At 43.0% G+C, this 26,565-nt stretch overlaps 1 protein-coding gene across 2 annotated transcripts in view; it reads left to right on the forward strand.

The window, feature by feature from the left end:
• Window positions 1-11,102: 11,102 nt before the first annotated feature.
• Window positions 11,103-26,565, forward strand: part of LOC134563628 (ribosomal protein S6 kinase alpha-6-like) — a 37,100-nt gene continuing 21,637 nt past the window's right edge. For both annotated transcript variants that reach the window (XM_063421731.1, XM_063421732.1), the window contains exons 1-4: window positions 11,103-11,299; window positions 19,772-19,831; window positions 23,475-23,591; window positions 26,189-26,270. In XM_063421731.1, coding sequence (XP_063277801.1) covers window positions 11,225-11,299; window positions 19,772-19,831; window positions 23,475-23,591; window positions 26,189-26,270 — 334 coding nt within the window. In that variant the 5' untranslated portion in view covers window positions 11,103-11,224. The remainder of the gene's footprint in view (window positions 11,300-19,771; window positions 19,832-23,474; window positions 23,592-26,188; window positions 26,271-26,565) is intronic.

Genomic DNA, 26,565 nt, shown 5'->3' on the forward strand with positions numbered 1-26,565 from the left:
AGCTTTCTCATGCCACGATCTGACCTTTGCTAACTTTAATTTACGCTTTTTGGGTGACTCCTTGAAATGACTCCTTGTTCGTCATTTACAATATAACCACTAAGGCTTATAAATGTGTTTAGGGCTGATCCGCCTGCTGGTCACTGAGGGGTTAAGGACACCTGTAAAAGTTCAGACCCTTATTTCCAGCTCAAAAACGTCCTGAGGGAGGAGAGGACAGGATCCTTGGGAGATATCAATAGGACACAGAATAGGTTGGGGTGGGAGGGACCTTAAAGCCCATCCCATTTCACCCCCTGCAGGGACAACCCTTATCCCAGGTTATCCCAGGTGTCCGACCTGGCCTTGGACACTTCCAGGGCCAAAGCTTCTCTGGGCACCCTGTGCCAGGGCCTCCCCACCCTCAGAATGAAGAATTTTTTCCTAATATTCCATCTAACCCTACTTTCTGGCAGCTTGAAGCCATTCCCCCGTTCTGGCACTCTAGGCCCTTGGAACTAGTCTCTCTCCACCTTCCCTGTGGGCTCCGTTCAGGCACTGGTAGGCCACTATGAGGTCTCTTCTCCAGGCTGAAAAATTCCAACTCTCCCAACCTTTCCTTGCAGCAGAGCTGCTCCATGCCTCTGATCATCCTGGTGCCTCCTCTGGAATATTTCAGTTCTGTTGAGCGGCAATGCCATCACAGTTGTTCTGGCAAGTGCTTTTCCCAATGAGCCCCCAGCCTGTGTGAATTCCTCACCTGCTCTGTGGCCGTGCCAGGAATGGGAGCAGCAGCCAAGGTGTCTGCAGGGGATCTCTCCCTGTTTTCCAGCTGTTGGGAGCAGAATGAAACAGAGGTGTCGTTGTGACAAGCCAGCAGCTCTGAAAAAGCACTCCCAGAGTCTCCAAGTGAATTTGGAGGGAGCCAGATCCACGGGGTTAGAGTTAAACAAACAAGCAGACAAACAGGGAATGACAATTTTGGGCTCCCCTGAGCTTTCTGCTGCTCTCGGCGAGTTCAGCAGATCCATCAGAATGACACGAAGGGAGTCGGAGGGAAATACTGAGCAATCAGTGTGGCATTTTATGAAGGAAAAATCCTTTGTGGAGAAAATATTTATGGCAAAATGTTCTGTACAGAAAATTGATTCTGTGTGTTTATCCCATTAAAATCTTATCTGAGGGGTCTGGGGGTCTCCTGCTTGTTCTGTGCTCAGGTAATCATCTCCCTAATTCAAAAAATGCCATTAATTGAGTCCATTGGATGCAAAAAAATCCCATTAATTGAATCCATTGGGTCCACTGTGTCAAAAAAATGCTGTTAATTGATATAAAATGGGTTCACAGTTTTATTTGTAGCGTTAATATAGATGGAATCATCTCTGAGTGAAAATATCTTCCACCTAGAGTGCTAAATAACTAATATTAATAGCTAGGTGCAACATAAAATACTTTATAACTGTCCTATTAAAATGCATTAAGCAATGAGGACTTTGTCATAACGGAAGAAATACATTACTTCTGTTGCTGCAAGTTTAATGATTGTGATTAATCACCCATTGTTTGGTGATTGAAAATTTGGAGAGGTGTTTTAATTTAAATTTTGAAGTGTTCTCAGAGTTCATGTGCTTCTGAAAGGCATTGTTGGAAGGCAGTTGTGGCACTCACAAAGGCACAATTTCACAGTAAATCCAAGTTGCTGCTCTCCCAGCCACACCAGGCTGCCTCAAGCCCTCACTGCTGAGCTCAGGGACAATTTTAGGTATCATTTAACAAGGCTGACTTCTTTCTTTGAGTTAATTTGAACTCCAGCCCTTGATCATCTGCCTCTGTTTATGTGCAGTTATCCATCCTTGAAATTTTTCAAATTAGTATTTCGCTGTGAATATTGGAAGTATTTTAATTCTGACTATCTCTTTCAATGGTTCCTGTAATTACAAGGTACGTCATTCATTTGAGATTTAAATCTGCTTCCTTCCCACACAAACCCAGCATTATTTCTTTTTTCCTCGAGATTACTGTTAGCAGATTTAAAAAGTGAGGCTTATTAATTTTTTGTATTACAAAAAGCAGATACCCCTCTTTTGAAGAGTCCTGCCCTGGTGCTTTTTGCTGACCTTCCAGAGGTGGTACCACACTGAGTTTGTTGCAGGAAGAAAAATCAAAGGTTGTTCCTCCTCCTTTAACAAGATAAATATTGATGCTCAGAACCACATTCTTTAAACTTGTTTCAAAACACCACAAACTGGTGAAATGTAAACTGAAACTAGGCTGGAGGTGAGGTTAGGGAGGTTGAGGTACCCCACCAGAATTATTCCTGCTGTTTACAGGTGATTTATTGCTCGTGCTGCGGCTCTGCTGCTGGGCTGAGCTGTGGGTAAGAGCCATTCTTTGCAAGTCTGATCTCATCCTGTGAGATGTTTCCTCCACTGAGTGCTCCTGTTTCTCACTGAAGGCAATTCACAACATCTACTGAAAAACCCTCCCATTAAGGGAGGTGAGAACCTATCTCTCATGGCGTGGACCGGATTTTTTCCTTTTTTTCCAGGAAGTCTGCTCATTTGTCAATTTTTTGGCACTTTCAACAGTTCTGCCACAGCTCCACCGATGCCTGTGACAGCTCCTCAGTGACAGGAGAAGCAGCTCTTTCAGTGTCAAAGTCAACTTGTTGAAGACTCTTCATAATTGCTTGTCCCTGTAGATTTGCAGCAGAGGAGGAAATATGACAAAGAACTGGGAGTGGTGGTGAGCCCTGTCCTTCCTTACTCAGCATCACTACCCTGTGGCTGCTGTTGGTTTTTAAGAACAAGGCAATGACCTGCAAAGTGTTTTGTGGCATTTCCCTGTAGGAAAGACACTGATTAAAGATCCATTGCCTGGCAATTGCTGCTTCAGATTTGTCCTGGAAAAGCACGATGTGACTGGGATTACTTTGCTGGCGGTGCTGTGCTATTGGATAGTGCTGGAGGATGGGCAGTGGACTCCTGCACAGCAACACAGGATCCCAGAATCCCTGAGGCTGGAAAAGACATCTGGGATCATCAAGTCTAACCTGGGACCTATCCCCACTTTGTCACCCAGCTCGGAGCACTGAGTGCCACATCCAAGCATTCCTTGGACACTCCCATGGATGGGACTCCACTGCCTCCCTGGGCAGCCCCTGACAAGGTCTGAATTTCTCCTTTCCATGGAGAAATTCCTGCTGATGTCCAACCTGAGCCCATCCTGGTGCAGCTTGAGGCTGTTCCTTCTCCTCCTTTCCCTGTTCCCTGGGAGCAGAGCTCGAGCCCTCCCCGGCTGTCCCCTCCTGTCAGGGAGTTGTGCAGAGCCACAAGGTCCCCCTGAGCCTCCTTTTCTCCAGGCTGAGCCCCTTCCCCGGCTCCCTCAGCTGCTCCTGGTGCTCCAGCCCCTTCCCAGCCCTGTTCCCTTCCCTGGACTTGTTCCAGCCCCTCAGTGTCTTTCTGGCAGTGAAATCAGGAGCAGGTTGGAGTTCTGGCACGTTGACATTCTGTACTTAGTACACCTGTGTAAGCCCAGCTGAGGGAAACAGGAATTAGAGACAACTTGCATTGTTGGTCTTTTCAACAGCCCCGTTGTGGCTCGAGAGGCTTCTCAGCCTAGTAAAGAGTTTCAGATTAGTCCTAGTCACTTACCTGCTCATCTCCACATAATACTGTTATTTGTCTAATTGTTTCTATTCTTGTATGTTTGCTATGTAAAAATGCAGCGAAGCCATTATGCAGGAAAAGAAAAGTGGTCGAGATGATTATTCTGTTATCAGTCATGACTAAGATGAAGAGAGATATACTAGCAAGACATTGTTCCTAAAATAGGTATCTTACAAACAAGAAATGTCAGTCAAATGAGGTTTAAATTAAATTCCTGATAGCAATTACTTACAGAATTATCATGCTCCCATTGAAATTATTATGAATGTTGTCACCAGAGTTAATGGGAAAAGAAGCTGGGCTTAAGAGACTGATTCTGAAACATATTCCAGAATGTGTTCAGCTTGTGTCCTGCTGAACCCAAAGTCACAGGGCTACAAAGAGCATCCTTGGCTGAAGAGTGGCTCCAGACTCAGGGCAGTGCAAAAAGGTGAAACTGAGAGCTCGGCACTTGCAGGAAGTATTGAATGGCCACAAACCAGTGACCTCACTGGAAGAAGAACTGATGAAGTGCAGAAATGTGATGTGTGTTCCAAATAAAGAACTGATGAGTCAAATTGTGCCCCAATTGGAACAGGAGCAAAGTCAAGACATCTGGAAAATAACCTTGATTATGGTGGAGGAGAAACAACAGTGGAGTTGTGGTGACCCCCAGGAGCCCCAGAGCAGCAGGGGACTGGAAGGGAGTGGATTTCTGTCCCTCCAGCACTGGGGACCCTTTCTGTCCCTCACTGCTGCTGCAGCAGTTTTCTGAAGAGCCACACTTATACCCCTGAAGTGGCATTCACGACCTCTTCTCTGCTCCAGTAATGCAGCTATTACTCATCCAGCCAAGTCCTTTTGTTACACAATAAGGAGAAAACAACTTCTAAATATATAATTTTAGATCAGTATCTTTATACTGCAAGACACAAACAGCTACTGCTGAATTATTTCTGACAGATACTAAGTTCCTGTTTAATCTTTCAGGTTGAGGCATTTTTCTAAGCATGGCTCAGTAGGAAGTTAATTATAATCTTCCAAAATGGGAAGAATTTTCACCTGGGATGATTAGGATACTGGTTTGAGACATGGTATGTGGGCTCCTAGCTAAAGTTAGGAACTGGCAACATCTTTGGCTCTCTTTCACTGCAGAAGTAACACCTTCTGCTGTCACAAGAACTACCCCGAAGATGGAGATCACGATGATTTTGGATGCAATCAATCCCTTAAGTAGTCATCATTGTTGATATATTTGCATATTGGAACATCATGGTGGTTTATTCTGCGCTCTGAGGTAAAATTTGCTCTGAATTCCAATTGGATTTTTCAGGCTTGATTTCAGCTTCAGGTCTGAAGGATAAATCAGGTCTGAAGAACTGTAACGAAGCAAGTTCTGGAAAAAGACAAAAGTATGTGAGAATTGGTTTCTTTAAAAAAAGGATCAATTGCTAGTGGTGGATTTGCCATCTGTTGGTGTGTGCACACTGCTGCAGTGACTTATTTCAGTATTTAATTACGTTTTCTGACTGCACTTGGCTCAGCTCACCTTGGGAGCTTCTATCAGAAATACACTTGATCATGTATTCGTTAGTAGCTTTTGGAAAGAGATGAATTACCAAAGGAATTCTTGTTGATAAGTCTTGAGGAGGAGCTTGGACAAAGCTGGCCCCTGGGGTTTTCACTGAGTCATTATGTGGAGGCTGCAGGATTCCTCTGTGGTCTCTGCTGGGCTTTCCTAAGCTCACTCTCCAAAAGTGCCCACAAAGCCTGAGTGTCCATGCCTGCAGTGTCACTCATGGGTGTAAAACAGCCCCCATCTTACTCCATCCCTCATGGTGCCCCTGATGTGCTCTGAGTCCCTTGACATTCCCCACAAGACTCAGGGAGCTGATGACTGCTCTTTACTTTCCTTCTCTTTGTAATCTGTGCACATTATTGACAACTGTTTTATGTTTATTCCAAATCAGCAGTGAAAATGTGTGCAGAGAAACAGGAATTCCCCCACTCTTCAGCTCTGATGAGTGACCAGCCCAGGAATCCCCAGCTTGGGGAAGGGAGCAGTACCCAGTAGGATCATGGAGGTGGAATATACATCTGTGTGAAATTCCAAATGTGCAGAGGGGGATTATTCCCTCTCCCTTGCAATACAAATCCAGTGAACACCACAGCCAGCCAACCAGCAGGCTCAGAGTGAGCCTTTGGTGATAGGGGTGGAATTACCGAGGTGTTATGGTCACTGTAAATGTGGATATTTCAGAAAACTTGGGCAAACTGATGGAAGAAATATCCCACAAGACTGTTCTGTGCAGGATCTCACCCTTGGTTTATGAAACCTGAATTTCTTGAGCCCGAGCACAAATCTGGAGCTGTATTTTTAGCTATTGTTTACCCTTTCTGTAGGTCCTATCTGGCATCTGCTTTCCTGGCCAGTGTGGAGACAGGATACCGCACCTTTCATTTTTTTTCCTTTGATGATAGAGAAGAACTGAGATGTGTCAGTTGGCTGGTTTGTAGCATTCACTCAGTTTGGGGGGAAAAATATAAACTATAGGACATTTGATTTCAAAATGCATTTCAAAATGAAGGAAAATGAAAAGGTTTTAAGTGAAAATAAGCATACACAAGCAAAAAAAAAAAAAAAGTCTAGTAGGATCTTCATTCACTATGCCTATCTGCAGTTTTTATCCCCTACTGTCAAAGCACTGTGATCAGCAGAGATAAATTCATTGTATTTTCCATATGGCTGAGATATTTCTTGAGCTCATTTTGGACAAACGTGGCAAAATTTGCTGCTAAGTCTGTCCTGTGGTTCCAAAATATCCCCCAAAATATGTTTGCTTTGACGGTGAGAATGAAATAGTAGATCTTTCTTAAGGTGTTGATCCAGGAGCAACATCTCCCAATTGGCTTCCTTTTTTTATCCCTAAGTGAGCTTTTAAAACCTTGCTACAGAAGCACAAGGATGAGATGGGGAAATATAATGAAGCTGAGGCAGAGGTTCACCACGGGCCTGTTCCCTCGCACTTTGTACTCTGGCACTTATCACAACAGAGTGGAAGAGTGGTTCTGGCTGTGTGAGTGGCTCCTCTCTCCTTGAGAGAGAGGGGGGCAACGCACACAATAAACCGATTAACAAGTTCACTCTGTTTTTATTTGGTACCACATCTCTGTGAATACACATAAATGAGCTTGGCTGAGGTGCACATTTTAAATATCAGAATATCCAGGGTGGGATCTGAGCTCTCACATTCCTGTTTCATATTCACACTAACATAGCACTGACTGAAGATTTTGTCATGATGCTGTTCCATAACTTAATCTGTATACAGATATTTGGTATTGGGATACTAGTGTCTAAAATTGTGAAAATTTTGTTGTATTTACCTCCTTAGGACCTGAGCAACTTCCTCTGTGTGCAGAGGATTTCCACATTTTAATGGCCACAGCTGTCCCACTGAGCCCACGTGGAAGCTCCCCAGGCTCTGTGTGAAGCAGTTGCTCCTCTGGAGCAGTTCTGGCAGGGACTCAAGGACACAAGGACACATTTTTGTTGCATCAGGACAGTTGCTTCTCCTCCTCCTAGGAGAGTGAGTGGCACAAACAGGATGTGTTTTGTACCCACCAGCATTCATCCACACAACAGGGAAAGGGTTGTGCTGCTCTAACTCTGAAAATGTGCTGAAATCTGTAGGACAGATCAAAGGTGAAATGATGATGAACTTAACTAAACTTGCCCTGAGGAATTAACTGTATCCCCCCAAACCAACTTCACAATCAGTACTAGAGTTCAGCTGGCCTTGAACTGAATCCTCAAAGCCAAATTTGTACCTGTTCCCTTCCAGGGGCGTTAGCAGAGTCGTAAAAGCTGAAAGAAACAAGAGAGGGCAGCTTCCTCAAACTTTACTTTTTGCAGTTTCCTTCCTGAGCTCTTGCTAAACGAGGCACTATCCACATATTCCTCTATTCCCACTGCCTGGCTTTCCAGGGGAAAGCTCTCCTTGCCGTGGTTCGGGTTCAGTGTCACTAAGCTGGGGAAGGAGGGAAACAAAAGACACTGACTGGCCTGATAATAATCTTATTTTTCCTTTCCTGGAAAACTTGCTGGGTGAATGAACACAAAGTTTACAGGAGTCTTCAGAAACAATCTTGTTCAAAGTAGCTACAGATTACCAGAAAACTGGAGAGGGAACATCAGTCTGTAATTGGCCTCTCTGAGAACTGTCCTACTGGAAATGTGCAGGGATCTTTTAAACCCATAAATGAGCTGTTGTTCCTATGTTCAAGCATGTGATTGGTAATTTTCAGGGAAATTGAATAAGTAAATTGTGAAAAATGGAAATTTACTCTTAGAATATTTTCAAAGGTTTAATAAGGGAATAAAAACGGACAATGTCCGGCGCTGGGGTGTTCCTGGGTAATTTTTAACAAAGGTAAGTATGGATGCTCTCAGGTGGCTGCAGGTGCATAAAAGGGACAACTGAGTGCTTGGATTTCATGTTACTGACACTGAACAAGCTGAATTTTGGCTGCAGATCCCATTTATTACTATATTATTAGTGCTAATATTTTTATTATTTTTATTCCTTTCCTATTAGGCTCAGTGAAATACTACTCTCAGCAGCTTTACCATGCTTTAGAATTAATTTTTGAGTGAATCTATATTAAGAAAGTAATTATTTTGAACCCTTCATCTAGTCAAAGACCCTCAGAAGTTCTCATGCTGCTCCTACAAGGACCTGCTAAGGGGTGGAATGGGCAGAACCTGCTGAACAGATGAAGGTGCTGAAATGTCAGAAATATTCAGCTGCAAATTGCACAGCAGGGATGTGATACCCACAGCTGAAACCTGGGCACCAAATGAGATCTGATACCCCTACAGGCAGATTAGATGCTCTAGAAATATGGGCATATAATATCCAGGTATATAATATCTAAATATTCATTTGAAACCTAAGACATGAGGCCCTGGTCATCCTAAATCAGTGATTTGCTAATGTATTTTTTATGGCTTATTTCTCTGTAAAAGAGGATTTGAGGGAGATATTGTTAATTTTTAAATTTCAGTGACATATTGTTGCCTTTTTATTGAATATCTTTTGCTTGTTTGGTTGTGAGAACTACAGTAATAGAAATTCTGAATTTCCTTTTTCTTATAGCTACATACATAATAATTTCTCTTTTCTAGCCTTTGACACAAATAACAGTCCTAACTCCTTTAATTATTGCTTTCCTCTGAACTTCTCAAATCCCTGGGGATGCAGAACACTTGTTTGCAACCTGTTATTAGTTGGAGCAATGGGAGAAGTCAGATGCAGGAAACAGCATCTGCCACAGGAGTTTTAGACACGAGTTCTTATTGAGCACTCCAAGAACTTTCAAAAATCATTTCTCACTTGATTTCCTTCATATTTAAATTAAGTGTCTGATGGCATTGATGAAGCATGTACAGGTTTAATCTCACAGAAGATTTGACCACGCCAATGTCACCAGTAGAGGCACTGGGATATGGCTGTGTGCACCAACAGCCTGCAAAATTGTCCCCTCATCTCTTGTCACTTAATTGCTATAAAATCTCTGTGTTCACACACTCCTACCGCAACAAAAATAAAGTGACCCAGCCTGAACAATTCTATATTTAAAGAATAAATTCTCTGTCGACATGAACTACCTGTGACTTCCCTCCTCTATTTTCTCACCTGATTTTTATTTTCTGAAGGACAAACGTTCCTGGTACACACTCCAAAACATTTGTCTTCCATGGTTGAGTTCCAGACCTTTAAAAATAGGCTTGCAATGGAAATGCTGACGTGCCAGCTGGCGGCTGCTGCAGTGACACATTCACAATAGGCAACTCTTCAGCCACAGGGAACTGGGAAATGGGCAGCTTTGGGGGACTGGGAATCAGATTTAATCAAGGGCTGCAGCAGCATAACATCCTACACTTGTCTGTGCAGTGGTTGTCTTCTGAGCCAAAAAGATCGGCACTGGAAAGTGTTTGAGCTATGGGGTGCACCAGCTTGTTCCTTTGTTCTTGTTTCATCCAAATTGTTCGGCAATTAAAAGTTTGAGTCTTCCTTTGCCTTATCTAAAGGGCAGGGCTTATTGATAAGACATACAGCGTGTTCAAATACAAACTGTCATTGAGGCAGTTTTCTATCCTTCAAAAATATACTTTTGACGGTATCATCTATGGGATCTGATAGTAGTCAAATAAGACATTTTCAGGCTTCAGGCACTAGGTTGAGCCTGTGGGAAAGTCAAGTACACAGTTTTCTCACTTTGGTCTAGGAAATCATAAGGAGGAATCCAAACAATCTTTGGAAGGAGAAAAAACGTTAGCAGGTGGTGGGTTGTTTTTTTTTTAACTTGTTTACTGGCAAAGATATTTACAAAAAGGTGTAGCCTCTAAACGACCAATGGTATTCATTGTACCTAAGTGCTGTATAAAAAGAGTGTGTTTCTAATAAGCCTTCGTTACATGCCCTCCGAAGAAGCTCGGAGTTTTGTGTCGTCGTCTGCCGCCGTCCCTAATCAGACAACAATCATCTCGTGTCTTCCAGCTCCTAAAATCGAACGGTGAAGGGGAATATAATTTTTTCACGCCCGCTCTGTCTCCTGCCCCCGTTCGGCAGCGCTGCTGCTGTTTCTCTCCGGACTCACGCCTGCGAACAAAGGCGCCGGGGCCGCTTCGTGGTAACCACGGCGAGGCGGCTCCGCTGCCGCCCCGGCTCCTTCTCGCTTCCCACCGCCGCGGGCCCCGCGGGGACCGGGCTGTGCCTCCCCGCCGCCCGCGCTTCCTGTCCCCACACCTCGCAAATTCGGAAAAAAAATAAAACCAAACGAAACTTTCGGGTTTTTTTTCTCTTGCTCCTTCCCCTCTGTCAGTTCCGCGGGAGGAAGAGCCTCCCCGCGCCGGACCCGCAGCCGGTGCCCCTCATTCCTGTCCCTCGTCCCCAACGCCCTGATCAGCCTTCAGCCCCCTCAGACCCGTCCCCGCAGCCTCGTGTCCTCACCTCCAACTCCTTCACCCCCGTGCCTCATCCCCAATCCCCCTCATCCTGCGTCCCTCACCTCCAATCCCTCCACCCCCAATTCCCTCACACCCAATCCCTCCATGTTCTATCCCCAATCCCCTCACCCCCAATTCCCCTCAGACCTATTCCTCACCCCAACCCCTCCATTCCCAACCCCCCCCACCAATCCATCCACCCCAATCCCCCTCCGAGCTGTTCGTCACCCCCAACCCCTCCATTCCCAATCCCCCAATTCCCAGCCCTTCCATCCCCAATCCCCCTCAGCGCAGCCCCGCCCGCCCGCGGCCCCGATGACGTCACCGCGCGTCATTCCCCCCTCCCCATGCAGGGGATTCTCCATCCCGCCCTGACGTCACCGCGGTGCGGCGCAGGCCCCGCCCCCGCGGGCCGCCATGTTGGGGGCGTGCGCGGGGCAGCGCAGCGCGGCGCCGCCCCCGCCGGCCGGCAGCGCCCGCACCCCGCGCTCCGCTGCGCGCCCCGCGCCCGGCCCCGCGCCCGGCCCCGCGCCGCTCCGCACGGCCACCGGCAGCGGCCGAGCCGCCGCGGCCCCACAGCCGGGACATGGTGCCGTGCGCGCCGCTGGACGACGAGCCGCAGCCCTGCCACAAAATGGAGCTGTACGTGAGCGGCGCCGAGGTCAGTGCGGGGCGGAAGGTGGGGGGGGGAGGACGGGGACGGGGCGGGCCGGCCCGGCTCCGCGCCGCGCCGGCACCTGCACCCGGCTCGGCCTCCCGCTGCCCCTCCGCGCGGGGCTGCGCCGGCCTCGCCTCGCTGCCCCCTCAGCCTGCCCGCGGCGCCCCCGCCTCCCCCGCGCCCCCGGCCTGCGCTCGGCCGCGACCCGCGCCTGCCCGGCCCCGCCGCCCGGCCCCGGCCCGCTGCCGGCGGCCCCTGCCCGCCCCCGCCGTCCGCGGGCCCGGCCGCCGCCGCCGCCGCGCAGCCCCGCGGCCGCCCCGGGCCCGGCCGTGCCCCCCGGGCGCGGGCCGTGACACGTGTGGAGGTAGCGGGACCGGCGCCCGCGGGAGGCCGGTGCTTTGTGTCGCCTCCCGGCTGCTTCGTGTCACAGGTGTCCCTCCCCACGTAGCGTCCAAGGGGTTGTAAACTCACTTTTATGGCCGTAGCTCTGTAAAAAGTTACTTTAAGTTCTGCTGGAAATTTGCTCGCGCTAATGTGACTGCGCGTCCAGGTAGGTTGTCACTACGGATGTCCCTTTGCCTTCTCCTGAATAATTATGCATTATTTGTCGTACACGACCAGAGAGAATCAGGAGTGCCTGGCTGAGGTTTGGATGCTTAAACGTCCTAAAGAACGAGGAACGACTTCGAGGTATTGCTTAGCGCTCGAGGTGCTTTATCAGCAAGGAGCAAATGCAATTTAAAAGGAAATAAAAAGTAAAACTGGTTCTGTTGCAATGATTCCTGTGTCTCAGCAGAACGTGGTGCTCGAGTATTAAAACTCTTGCACTTTGAAATCAGAAGTGAAGAGTTGCATATCAGGTATCGTCAGCTATGACAAATAAAAGATTACACCTAGGTCTGTTAGACACACAAAAGATGTTATCTAAATAAAGCTGCTTAAAACTGGTCAGACTTGCTTTCTGTAGCGCACCAGACTCTTATTGTAAGTGAAAAGGGTCTGTAGCAAAATCATCTTCAAGTACAAAGTATGCAAGAGTGAAAGGACATCCCTTAAACGCTCTTGTGGAAATTTTTTCCCTGATTAAAATTGAAAGGGAAAAAACCCCCAAATTTCTTATGTCTTTAATATTTGGGGATTTTAGTACCATTGCCAAGTACCGTAATTACTGGATATGAATTCTTATACCACGGCTGCTATTCTCTTAACACTTCAAAATGTTCTAATGATTAATAATACTTGCTGCGTTCCCGCTACCTTAATACTAGAGAACTCCTAGTTATGTTAGTGAAGCTACAGGATCAGGCAGAAGTATTAAGGCTTATTTGTTCATATTCATGTAAAAACAGTTTGTTGTGTGAGGTATGAAACTTAGCAAAGGTCTGAGAACTTTCTTGGTCCTGTTGATCAGTTCTTTAGAAAATCATGTTGTATCAGTGCGAAAACAATCGAGTGTAGAGTGTTGCAGCTGAACTGTGCTCTGCATCCCTGGGTGTTTTTTGGCTGAACAAGCCCCCCCAGCAAGGGGAGCCAGCAGAGCACAGTTCAGGGTTGTTCAGCTGAAGGGGTTCTGTGTGTGTAACATCTGAAGGCAACTGTTTGCAGCACTCTTCAAATTGTATTTTCCTCAGGCCTGTACCTGAGCTACTTCCCAAGGTCTGTGTAAAGCTCCTCCAGCTGTGCGCTGATTAAAAGGAGACCTGGTGTTTGTTGTGTCCGTGTTAGGTTTGGCCAGCAGCACTTAATGGCCGTTTGTACCAAATCAGTTTCTTCAAGTTGAGTGTGAAGTTCCCAAATTACAGGAACAAATGTACTGTCATAACCCTTTCTGTAAGTGATCTCAGGGGTGTGCTGCACTTCTCACTTGTTGGATTTCTACATCCACGTGGCTTGGAGATTCAACAAAGGTGTATTTTATGTCAAAGTGAATTTTACTTTGAACTTTGACTTAAATTTTATAGAATTAAGTATAGCTCGCAGTACTCATTAAAGTCTTGTAGTGACAGTTGGAGAGATCTCTGACCTTGGCCTTGGTGGAACTACAGTCAACAGAGTTGTAAAATAGGTTTTTATTTTGAGGATTGACTTGTGCCTTCTGGTGCTCTTGTCTATCAGTTGTGACACTGGAGGAAAAATCGGAGGAATGGTTTTCTCTGAGGACTCTGCTTGTTGACTAAATTTAGGAGTGTGTTATTAGCAGTAAGTGCATTTCCAGTAGCACTTGTGTTGACTTGGAGTAAAAACACCGGGCAAAGAAAGGAGGTGATCCTGAAAGTAGGAAAACAAATTTTCATGCTTCAAGTCACAAGAACAGCAAGAACTTTTGGAAGAAATTATTGAAGGTCAGGATTGAATTATTTAGCCCTTTTTGGGGGGGGTCTTTGAAGTGCTGAGGATTTGGGGCTGTGCACTCTGCTGTTCCTGTGTTTATATTCGTGTGACAGTGTCACTTGTGAAGCTGTTTTGTGACTCTGGGAGTTCCTTAAGCCTAGGTAGGAAGGATCAGTGTTGTGCTGTTAAAGCTTCATATGTTACGTGAACTTCTTTTTGCCTGGATATTGGATTAATAAGTATTTCCATGGTAATAAAAATAGGTATGAGGGTGTTGATCATATTCAATTGTTGTAGACTATTAAAATGCAGCCTACAAAGAAACAGGAAAGTAAACGTGAAGATTTTACTGACCAGGCTGAATGTAATGCAGAAATAGTTGGAATTGGGCAGAATACAGGAATTTGGGCACTTTCTGCCCCTTGAACTGGGAGGATTGCATTTACAATGAGCTGTGTAACTGCTGTAAGCAAGTAATGAATATTGTGAATTGCATAAATGTAACCTCCTTCTCAAGTACTTATTTTTGCAATAAATACTTCAGGAACCAGTTGCTTAATTGCCTGATTGTGACAAGCAAGACAAGGCTGAAACAAAAAAAGTGACTGAAAACTAAAGTATTCTGATAGAAAATGTGTCTACATTAAAAGTTGCTGCCCTTCAAAAGGCATTTTCGTGAGCTGAGCTCTGCTGTTGTGCATAAACTGCTGCCTTTGCCAGTTGAAATAAGTACATCTTTGATTTTGGCCAGTGTTTTCAGTCCATCCTCTGGAGCACGTTCGGAGCCTGGTCTGTCAAAGGCCACTGAATTTTGTCGGTGTTAGGAGTTGCATAACTCCTTTGTGAGTAATTACTGGCAGTGACGTGGATGACTCAGCTCTACCTAGTTTTGTGCGTCTCTCAGAATCTCCACAATCTTCGGATGTTCTTTTAAGAGAGAAGGTAAAACATTGGCCCTAATTTGAGTGCCCTCAGCCATTGCAACAATGTACAGATTTTATAAAAATCTTGAAGAACAAGTTGCCTTTAAAAAAAAAGTATTCACATTAATGCTCTTAAAGGGGAAACAATGTGTGTCTTTATGCATTGAAAAGTGCTGCAATACAGTAATAGTGATAGCGGGTTTGTTTACCACTTCCGACATTAATTTTGGAAATCTGCTGTAGTACTTCTCTGCCAGAAGGCGGAAGTCGGTTGCTGATAGCTCAGCTAGCTCACCTTGCTTGCTGTAGAATACCTTTGGAGAGGCTTCACAATAACCCTGAATCCAAAAAATTGTATGATTTGTTTACTCATCATAGGTAGAATTCTGCTGTTTATGTAGTACTTCACTACATTAAAGAAAAAAAAATGGAATAGTTGCTTTCCTCACATTTAAATCTTACCCTTTTCCAAAATTACCTGCCATTAAACGTGATTTGGAGACTGGGTGCTTTATGCCCTTTGATTTTGGAGTTAAGATCATGTACACAGGCAGGAATGAAAAGATCTCAAGCCCTTTGCTAATTCAGTGATCCCTGTACTTGGGGTCAGCTTTGTGTCTTGTCAGAGCTATAACTTGTTGAGGCACACGTCATTCTCCCTTGATCTGATAATGGGAAGGATCAAAATGTTCTTTTAAAATCACTAATTATATGTTGCTGAAGGTTTGGTGTCCTGTCTGAAGGTATGATTTATTTGCCACAGGAAAAGAACTTTGTAGTTCTCCTCAGTAACTGATTATGGGTGTCAGGTTTTTTGGATTGCTTTATCTCCCTCTTTTACTTGGTGTGTTAAAGAGTGTGAGGGAGTTTAGAGGCCTCTTCCCGTTGTGGGGGGAATTGAGGGACTGGGGCTGGCCCGGGGTTTGTGCAGGTGGGGGAGTGGATGTGCCCAGAATCCTCAAATTCCTCAGACCTATCTTAGGAAATCCTCAGTAGGCCAGTGTGTTGCTAATTAAATTAATGATGCAAACTCTCTATAGATGTAATAAAGAATAAATGAGGAACAAATGTGGTCATCCTGTCAGAGTATTTTTTTCAAAGTCTTTTTGACATAATTGGGACTTCTGATGTAAACTTCCATTCGAATACTTTGAAATAAGTATTTGGAGTGTTCTTTCTATGTGTGGGGAAGGAAATTGCTTATTCCTGTGTTCATGTGGGAGAACTGAGGTGCAGCTCTGGGAATACCACAGTTACTTCCCAAATGGAGCCCAGGGAAGGAGGAGGAGCTGTGGAGGATACAGGAGGTCTTGGTGATACTTGGATAGAATTTTACTTGTTTGAAGCCAGACAAGGTTTTAGGTGAGTGCTGCTGAACACTGCTTTTTACTTCTAACTGTAGTATGACGATAAAATTCCCAGTTCTCTTTTTCTAGAATTTTTTAACTTCTGTTTGAATTCCTCAGTGAAGACATGTAAAACCAGGGCAGGGTGAACCTGCTTTACATCTTCCACTGCTTTTCCTGAGATTGGGCGTTTTTGCTGACCTTTGCCTGGCTTCTTTCAACCAAAACGTGTAGACCCACCAGGCCCTAAGGCATTTACCGTGTAAACAGTGAAAACATCCTTAATATGGGGGAGAGGGGGAGGGTAGATTGTTCAAATCTTTGGTAAACTGGGAATCCTCTGTTCTGCTGTACTAATCAGAGGAAAAACATGTGCAATAGTCATTAAGCCTTTTCCCAGCCCACAGAAGCCTTTTGGATAGTCTGCCAAGGTAACAGGGATGGTCCCAGCCATTGGATCCATGGCACTATTTAAATCCAGAGGCACATTGCTCCTTGAGAGGCAGTTGGGCCCCTCAGCCTGCAGCTCTGCAAAAGTGAGTGTCTGACCTGCCAGGTGCTCTCACCTAAACTCTGAGCTCATCTATTTACACAGTTTCTTTTGTTATTCTATACTAAACAACACTGGGTACTTGGTGTCACTTCCAGATTGTGTGTTTGGAAAGTACTGTCAGTGTTTGCCTAAATGTCTGGGTTCAGTTTGTGTTTTCATGGGAGTTAATGTTTAAAATGTTCAGTTGTAGGACTTGAGCAGCACTGAACAGCAAAATGATTGGAAGATAAAGGAATCTCCTTCACATTCATAGTACTAGCTTCTTTCACCTGATCTTTTTCTAGAGAGCTGGGCATTTTAATTCTCAATAATAAATTAAATTTGTGCATTCGTAGGTATTCAGTAAGTAGTGACTTAGAGGTTAAAGTCATTCTATTCTGTATATGTTTATGCATAAATATTCATTATTAAATCACTAAAAGGAGCTTCACTTGGCTATGGAAGCTGCATTTTGTATCTGGTTTCCACAGAGGTGGGTAATAAGTATTAACTGTCACTTCACTTTTTTTACCAGCTTCTAGTTATTGAAACTTGGCCAATTAAGTGACTGTACAAGACAGTAATGATTTGATTTTTGTCATTGACTTTTTTTAGCTGAATTACTTAGCAAGCTACCAGACTTTGGGTTATATGCCAACAAGTTTACAGATTTTTCTTCCTTTTTTTTTTTTTTTTTTTTTTTTTTTTTGATGGACAGTTCCAGGCTTCACAAATAAATATGGCAAAAATGTAGTTTTGTGTATCAAGCAATAAAAGCATATTCATGCCCTTGAACATCAATTTCTTTGGAGTACAAATTGGCAGGTGCCCAGTCTGTATCAGTACAGAGGGCCTGGACAGGAAAAAACAAACCCAAACCAAGGAGCAACAGTGAAGGGGGAAAGTGCATGATAGGAAATTGTTAATTAAGATGATTACCTGCCATAAAAATCTGATAGTTTATTGTACTTAATTTGCTGGCAAGTTGAAAGTACATTAAATGGTGTTCTCAGGAACAGCCTGGATGAAATAACACACTGCTTTTGGGTTCAAAACCCCATTCCAGCACCATTTTTTGTCTCTGTATTGTTTTCAGTGTTTCTGCAGTTGTTTTGGCTGGTGGCATTGGTTCCAGAGCTTACATTTAAGTAACAAAACTTGGGAAATGTTGCCCATATTTATAGAAAGAAAAGGTGAAATGCACAATAAAATCACTTCAAATAAAGTCCATGAGGGAGCAATATTATTACATTTCTGAGTACCTGGAGTGGAAACCCAGTTTATTTCTAATTCTAAATAAGCTTTTTGAACAATTTTGGTGGGCTTCACATTGGTTCACACTTGAATGTAATCTTATGGTGTTGGGAAAAGAAGTTGCGTGGAAATGAGGTTGGAGGACAGAGCTGGGCTGAACTTCAGTGTTACTTCTGGATTTATTCAATTAATCCATACAGCAACAACCATAGTGAGTATCTTGTCCCTCCCATTGTCTAATTTGGAAAAAATATTTATGCAAAAAAAGAAATAAAAAATGTAGCAAATTAGTATCTTTGGTTTCTGGATCCAGGGTAATGCATGAGTGATTTTTGGCCATTAGATTTGGCAACACATGAGAGACCAGTGATGGGCATGGATTTGGAGGTACCTTTGGTTAAACTGAATTGTGATAAATAGAAACTTGTAGAGTGAAAATAAATGAAGCTTTATGCTATTTCCTTTATTTCCTTGATCTGTTTTTCTGTCCGTTGTTTTGTTTTGTTTTCCAGTGAGGATATATGTAGCCGAGCTCTGGTAAGACCGGGGACTAGAGTAACGTGAGACCAACCAGTATGGTTTCCAGCACGAACTCCCCTTTATTCCGCGAGATGGCGGATTAAATACAGAACGAATAGTTTACAGTTAGCAGCTGCACTGTGATAGGCGGTGAACATACAAAAGTATGTAAGCAATCTAGGGTTAAGGTAGCTACGGAGATTTAGTGCCATTACCTCTATGCTGCGAGCGTCCATACCTTAACACATTCGTAGTAGCAGATAAGTTTATCTGCTACTACGTATGCTGAACGTTTTGCGGCCTACTAGACCCAGGCCTGAGGCCTAGTTTGGCCTAGTTTGGAATAGCTCAAATGGTATCTGTGAGCATATCATGCCCACGATACCTGAGAAACTCGGCCACAGATATAGTCCAAAAATAAGGGCCAGTATCTTGCTACAAAAAATGGAGATTTAATTTTATCAAAAGCATTAATTTGTGAGTTAGCTCTTAAAGGTTCTCAGAACCAGGAATCTGTAGTAGCAGTGGAAGTGGTTGAGGGTTTACCTGGGTGTCACAGTCGTGGTACAAACCTGTCCCTGCAGCCCCACCTGTTCCTCCAGATTCTGGGTTTGGTTCAGAACAGAGGAATCTGTTTGTAGTCCTGTGTTTTACCAACTCCCATGCTGACAGTAATACCATATTCCAGTATCCTTGGCAGGGATTTTAGAAAAAATCAGATGTACAAGACAAATTGTTGTTATCCAGCCTAAGAATTTGATTAGTTCACCTTCTATTTTCAGCAAAAAAAGCTTAGGTTTTCATATGTCATTTCTACGTAGTATTTTAGTGTGAGACCTGTGCCACATAAAGGTGGAGATGCTGAGCAATTAATATATAAATAAATCAGCAATTATTACTATCAAAATCCATAATGGCATTCACCCATTTTTGTCAGGTATTTCCATTTTTTAATGAATGCTTTGCATGTCTGAACAGAGCATGTCCTTCATATTTCTGAGGTTTGGTATTTTTTTTTTTATTTCAGCACTGAATTATTTGTGTCTTAGATAGTTCTTAATCTAAGTTTTGATTTTTTTTTATTGTGAAAAAACCCTTGGTATTTTCAAAAAGGTTTGGAATTACTTTTGCATCTTTTCTCTTTAAACTGAAAATTTATTTTCATTAGAAGACTCTAGGTTTCTGAAGAGAATCTGCAGTGTAAGTTTCGTGCGTAACTGAGGAATTCTGCATTAGTGTCATCCTGTAGGGGTGGTATCTGTAGCTTTTAAAGGAGTTTTAAATTAATCCCAATTAAATAACACTGGCATAATAATAATAAGGATGGCATTTACAAAGGGAGATGCTAAATGATACATAAGGGAGATGCTAAATATAACTACTGAGTAGTAGTGTTTGTTTGAAACTACAGCTTTAAATTAGAGCAACCCCATCACTGGTTTTCACTTGTGTGCTCTGAAATGTAAATTGGTCAAATTTTGAACTCTTGTTAATTTGAAATTGCTGGGTCTTAATGATGTTTTTGCTTTTTCTTTTTTTTTCTTTTTTTCCCCTGCATTTCCCTCTCCAGCTAAATGGCCTTAAAATGGCAGATGAGCCTATGGAAGAAGGTGAACCATATTCCTACCACGTAAGTGTTTGATTCCTGCTTACTTCAGCCACTCGTTAATATGACCTCCAGCTGAAGCAAAATTTATGCATTCCCTGCTCTTGAATAACTTCTGAACCCATCATTTTATTTGAACAATATCTGAGGAGACTCTAATCCTCAAAGATGGCTTTGGAAATTAGTACCTGGGTAGGGAGTGTAAATGCCTTGTTTGGGAAAATCTGCTGTATGAGGCAGAGCTTTATGGAAAGATTCCTTGTGCTGGAGGGAGCATTTGATCCCTCTACCTCAGAAATGCTCAGGCAACCTGGAACCTTTCCTACAGAGTCCGGAATGCTGCTCTTGCTAAAATCATTTCTTCTGCCTTTGTAGTTTTCAGTGTAGCTGCTTCAGTGTACCTTCAGCTCAAAGGTACTTAATTCTTCTTTTTTAGAACAGAATTAATATGTACACCAGTGTGTTAATCTTGCTTTTGTGTAGAAATATCCCAGGTAAGCCCTTCTTGAGCATAGGTTTTTTCCAGTGCTACTTCAGGAGATGCTGAAGTATGATGAGTGTTCTGTGTGCTGCCTAAACCTTGGACTAAACTTCAGGCTCATCCTATGTGTAGTGAAATGCCTGACTTCCCATGGAAATACTGTCCAGCGTTTCTCAACGCACTCATCCTTGTGTTTTTGAGCAGGGTCACAAAGGTATCTGTTGCCCAGAGAGTCCCTGGAAGTGTCCAAGGCCAGGTTGGATAGGGTTTGGAGCACCCTGGGTTGTAGTGGGAGATATCCCCCCCTGCCCATGGCAGGGGTTGGCATTGGATGAGCTTCCAGGTTCCTCCAGCCCAAATCAGTTTGGGATTCTGGGATAAGTAGATCTTGTCACCAGCTGTAACCACTTCTTTGTATTACAATAAGAGCATGTATAAGGAAGGGATTTGGAGAATGCAGTCTTGGGCATAGACACAAGTGGTGCCTGGACATTTCCTGGCGTGGAGTGTGTAAATAAAGTGTCAGAGTGGTCTCACATGTGGCAAAGAAGGGAGCAGTGAATTGTCTTGAGTTTTCTACTACTCTTGAAAGAGGAGTAGGAGGAAGTTGCTGAGCTACTGGGTGCTTGGAGCCACGTTCCAGGGAGCTGTGGCAAATCATGACTGATCCCAGAATTTCCTTCAGCTCCTTGGCTCCTGCTGAACCTGCTAGGAGTGGGAAAGAGTTCCCTTTTCTGCAGGGCCACTGGGTAAGAGTTGGTGCCTCAGCTTGGAAAGAAATCTGATGGTCAAGCAGCAGAGCACAAAATGAGATAACCAAATTGCAGTTCGTAGAGGCCAAAGTAGAAATGAAAATGAAAGTGGCTTGGAGCTTCTCAGCTCTGTGTGCTCATGCCTTGGCAGTGATGAAGAGGTCTCTATACCTCAGTCATGCTAATTTTTAGTACCTTAATGATAGTTAAGTAAGTGAAATCATATAGACACCTTTTTTGAAGGTAAAACACTTTATGTAAAAAAACCCTAATTTCATCCATCTCAAGTTAGTCTGTATTTGCATGGAAAACATTTCTCTCCTGAGTTCACATTTAGAAATCCTCTCAGTCTCCTCAGCAACCACATGTGATGTCACAGGCTAATGGCTCGAGGTGGGTGATAAACACAGGAGAGGCTGAACTCTTTAAAGAGCTTTTCTCATGCAAAGTTTCACGGTGTTAAGGAATACAAATTAGGATGGTGAAGAAAAAAGGCTTCTAAACAGAGTATTTACATATTTCATAGGAAGAAGCAGCCATTAAGTCTGTGGTACAACTTGGTGTGTAATTAGACAACTTGTTGCTTTCACCTGTCATCAGATGACTTCAAATGCTGCTGTTCTTACCTGCCTTAAATTAGGCATGTGTTTAAAAAGTCAAGGAAAATGAAAAGATAGATGTATCTTTCCTCTGAGCGCATAAATGCACAGTCACCAAAGGGGGTGGATGAGGGGAAATTGGGATGTTTACAGTGTGTCATCAGTGTGTGATGGGGGTTTGTGACCAAAGAGGGAAATGAAGTAGCTTGGTTGTGAATTACAGAATTTGTTTTCCAGCAGTGTCTGGTGTTAATACCCACCTTTGTGTGGGAAGCAGGCAGAACAAACAGGCCTTTCCCAGAAGGAGGATGAAATAAGAGAGGGGAGGGGAAAGGACTTGTATGCAGTAACAGCTGGACTACAGTTTGGGAGTATACCAAGATGTTTGTTTGAACTTTTTTGTTTCCCCTCTGGACAAACAAAGCAATTAAGGCAGAAGCAGTTAATGCAATGTGATGATTGCTTCTTTTTTTTTTTTTTTTTCCTACTGCAGTATTTGCAAATTCAGATGAGCAGATTTCTACTCTGAATTTCTGTGTAAAACCAGAATTTCATCCAGGTACTTCTGTATAAACTGTGATAAAGCTGATTAGAAGTTTTAATTGACAGTCTGGAGGAGTAAGTCCACCTGACTAAAGAATGATGTTATTTCTAAAACCCAGCTGTTTTCATCCAGTGCTCAGGTCCTTTCCTGGTGCTGCTTGCACTTCTCATCAAGGGTCCATAACTCACGGGAGATCGGTGGCGTGTTTTTCTGCTCTCTGCTAAGAGAAACCTTCACAATGAAGGCTTTAAGATGAGGATAAGGAGACAGCTGATAATCATTTGATGACCCAAAAGTGAAGTACTGCAAATCAGATGGGATTTTCACTTGTGACTTTGTTGTGTCCAATAAATTTATTGATATTCGTGATAGGACTGAGAGTGCTGGTCCTTCTCCACCTGCAAGCTGAGGTTGTTGTTGTGGGCCTCAGCTTTTAATTTCAAAGGTGCATATTTTGACACCTTGCTTGTTTTGGCTCTCAGAAACTTCTCTTACACCATAAAAGCTGCAATCCGTCATGGGATTTGTTGTCATCAGGAACGTTTGTCTTTTCACAACTGGGGCTGCTGTGCCCTGCTTTTGCTAAAGATGAGAGGGACATGAGCAAGTCAAGAGGACATTAAATCACTCACCTAGCTCAGAATTACCCTCAGCTGTCTGAAGGAGGTCCCCACACAGGATAATCTTACCAGGAGCTCTACCCCAGAGCTATTTCCTCTCTTGGATGCCAGAATTCTCATAGTCCTTAAGATGACTCATCTCTTATTTATGGTCTTCAAATGCTGCCTGTTCCTCCAGCTACTAATGGATGACCAGGGTTATTATTTGCTGCTGTGAAAAGCAATAATTACCCCAAATGATGAAATTCAATTTGGCTTTCATTAAGACTTATTTCAGAAAGGGGGAAAGATGAGAAGAGTAATCACTGGGAAGACTAAAGCTGCTAAGCAGAGGTGAAGCACAGAAGTCTTGGTTTAAAAATCTGTGCATTTATTCCTTTCATGTAAAATAATCCAGCTTTTCTGTAGTTGAAATACTTATGGCAAAAGGAAATGATCGTTCTTTGAGAATTTTCCTTCAGTTTAGAAATTTTAGATGCATCAGTTTAAGAAAAGATAGATGGGAAGAGGCTTCATTTGAACAGTTTTCCTTGAAGCCTTATTAGAATTTCAAATATTTTACTAAAATAAAACTCGGCAAAGAAAAATCCAAGTATTTACACGCACTTTTAGCAAGACTTAGTTATTGCAGGCCTGTTCACTGTTGTATTTTGTTTGCTTTGAAATCACAGGATGAAGGAAGTGTGAAAGAAATTCCTATTACACACCATGTGAAAGAAGGATGTGAGAAAGCAGATCCGGCACAGTTTGAACTACTTAAGGTCCTTGGACAGGGATCATTTGGAAAGGTAAGATGATAAATTTGTTCCACAGACCTGTCCAGACATTCCAGGGAAACAGTGGCCAGCAGAGTTGCTGGGAATGTTTGAAAATGTATTGGGTAGTTGAATCCTTTCCCAGGCTTGCTCCACAGTCATGGATAGAATCATCTGAAAGAAATGGTGGTTTCTCTTAGTGGTGACACTTGACACACTGGGAATGTTTGGCTTTTTTCAAGACACAAAATCTGTATTTACGTAGCTACAGAAGAGTTGATTGTGGCAGTTTGGAACTTAAAGTAAATAACCTGGGAAATGGATTTCATGTTTTCTAGTTTGCTGTATTTATCAAGTGATCTACAGGTAAAAGACACTATTTAAATGGTACAGAGAAGAAATACGGCAGGGTTTTTGTTACAATATTTTCCTTTTGTAATGTGCCACTGGGTGTCAGTTTGCAGAAATGAAGTTGAAAATCTGATCTCTTCAGTCCCTGTGTTGAATCACAGTAGTTGAAATATTAATCCTAGCGTATAGGAAGGTAATTAATTTTTTAAAACCCGACTCAAACTACATCTTTTGCAACATCTGAAGTAGTTAGTCAGCTTTACATTGTTCCTGTTTTCCTGTTCTTCTGCTGGTTCTGTGTGTGTCTCTAAGCAGGAAGAAACCTCTGCATAGAGTGCAACAAGAGAGGAAGAAATTGACATTAGGAAGGTGTCCTGTGCATCAGTGATTGTGTAGAGAACAGACTTTTAATATTTCTTAATATTTTGAGGTTTCAGAGATATTCCTTTACCTGGTAATGTTGGTTGCCAATTCCCTCACACAGTTCTCACTGTAGGAGCCTGAAAGGCTCCATATATTTATTACTCCTGACTTGAGATGTCTGAAGCTCCCTCAGGGTTCAGCACAGCTGGCACAGCCAGCCCTGACTCAGATTTGGCTTCCCAGAGCTCGGGCTTCTGCCAGCCTGAGGAGTGCTTCTGCTTGGAATCCCAGCAGCTTGGCCAGACATGCTCCGGAGCTTTGGAATCCTGGCAGTGCCTCTTCAGGAAGCAGCTTCAGGAGCTGCACAGTGCCTGTTGCACACCTGAGCTCAGAGTTCTTTATCTTTGTTCTTTCCATTGAGATGAGAAAACAAACCAGGAGGATCAGTGGCTGTTGCCTTCATAGTGTTTTCCCATCTTCTACTCCCAGAGTCCTTCCTTTGGGCTTGGCAAACACAGGTGTGGTTTCCTGGAGCCTGGTTTTGACATCAGTGTGGAATATAACATCTCCATAGAAATAAAGGGTTAAGCCTCCTGAATTGCAGGATTTCTCTCTTCATTCATTGAGGAATGATGTGCCTTCTAAAGCAGATGCGGAGTAATGGAGGATTTGTCTGCAAATTAAATAAATAGGTGTTGCTTCAGTAGTTTTCAGCTATGTTGGGTCTTATTAGCTAAAATTTGTAACTTGTACATGAATTCCTTATGTTCTCACAAGTTATTGGTTATTAATACTAAAATATTCCTATGTGCTTATTATTAATATTTTATAGTTTTGATTGTATTCATGTACAGCTGTTTTCTTAGTTGCTGGTGTTCAAATTAGTTGCTTTACTATTTTCTATCACCTTGGCCTATGGGAAGGCACTGTTGTAGGTCAGTTATTGGGCAAAACTTATTAAAACAAAAAGCCAGACAACCTTGAAACATGATGACATTTTTCTTCTAACCAGAGCTTCAAATAAAAACAACCCCTCTACCAACCTTGCACAGCTTAGTCATGACATTGCTTGAATTTCTGATTCTAGAATGGAAAATTTGACAAGATCATTGAAAAATATATATAACTTCTAGATGTAAATAAATTAATTGTAAATTAAAGTCTGGATAAGGTGAGATCAGAGAGGTAATTTTGGGAAGTACTTGGCTTTCTCTTGTGATTTGTATGTTGTTTTGTTACAGCAAAACCTGATAATTCATAACTAATAATTGCTATTACAAGAACAGCAGTTGAAAAGTAGGAGCATGTATCAAACCATTTTGTAAATTGGAAGATTTGGTGCTTAAAAATTAGTGTACCTCCATGTCTTTGTACTGCAATATTTTATCTAATATGCTTTTCTGAGTGTCAAGTTATATCCCATCTATGTTTAAAACTCTTCTGGAGAGAAAAAAGTAGAAAAACTTGTTGGAGTTGCTATTCCAGAGGGAAAGGGTGCTTTGATCTTAAATGGTGAGGTTTCCTTGCTTTCATCTCACCACTTGCACAGAATGCATTAATAAAAATGAATGTTTCATATTTGAGGCTTGGGTCTTAAACCTGAAAAACCCCTTGGGAGGTGACAGACCAGGCAGAATTGTCATTCTCCAAGAAAATGATAGAAAGAAGCATCTTTCTGTAAGAACTTCTTCGATAAATCAGGAAAGAATCCAAAGTCTATGGCCAGTGTTGAGCTTGGTGCTTTGTAGGTCTGATCTGATCAAGGAATGCAGTTTGGCTCTTCTTCTAAAGATGTGTGCTTGGTACAGAGCACTGGAAGCTGCCTGACATTAATGGGAGGTTTGCAAGTGCTTTGTGAGAGTTTGGATTTGATTACTAAGCTTGCAGTGATTTTAAAATGGGCTTTATATTGCCAGGTCTTCCTCGTGAGGAAGATAATTGGGCCTGATGCTGGGCAGCTTTATGCAATGAAAGTGTTGAAAAAAGCTTCTTTAAAAGGTAGGTTTGTCTTTCAGCTGAGACTTTGGACCATGGAGTTTAATGCCCCTGTATCTAAAAGCTTTTTTTTTAATCTTAAATATTTGTCAGTGAGTTCATAGCTCTTCTCTGACAGGAGGTTTCTTTTTAGAGTAACTTGTAAATTCATGTTTAAGAATTATTTAAAATCTGGCCAGGTAGCTTTAATTATGTGGTCAGAAATGCTCTTATGGATTATTTAATTCTTTTTAGACTTTTCATTGTATGAAAACAGGTTAATTTCATAACCAGTTTTCCTTTTGTCTTTCGTTAAGTC

Source organism: Prinia subflava, chromosome Z (genome assembly GCF_021018805.1).
Source record: "Prinia subflava isolate CZ2003 ecotype Zambia chromosome Z, Cam_Psub_1.2, whole genome shotgun sequence".
Classification (NCBI taxonomy): domain Eukaryota; kingdom Metazoa; phylum Chordata; class Aves; order Passeriformes; family Cisticolidae; genus Prinia; species Prinia subflava.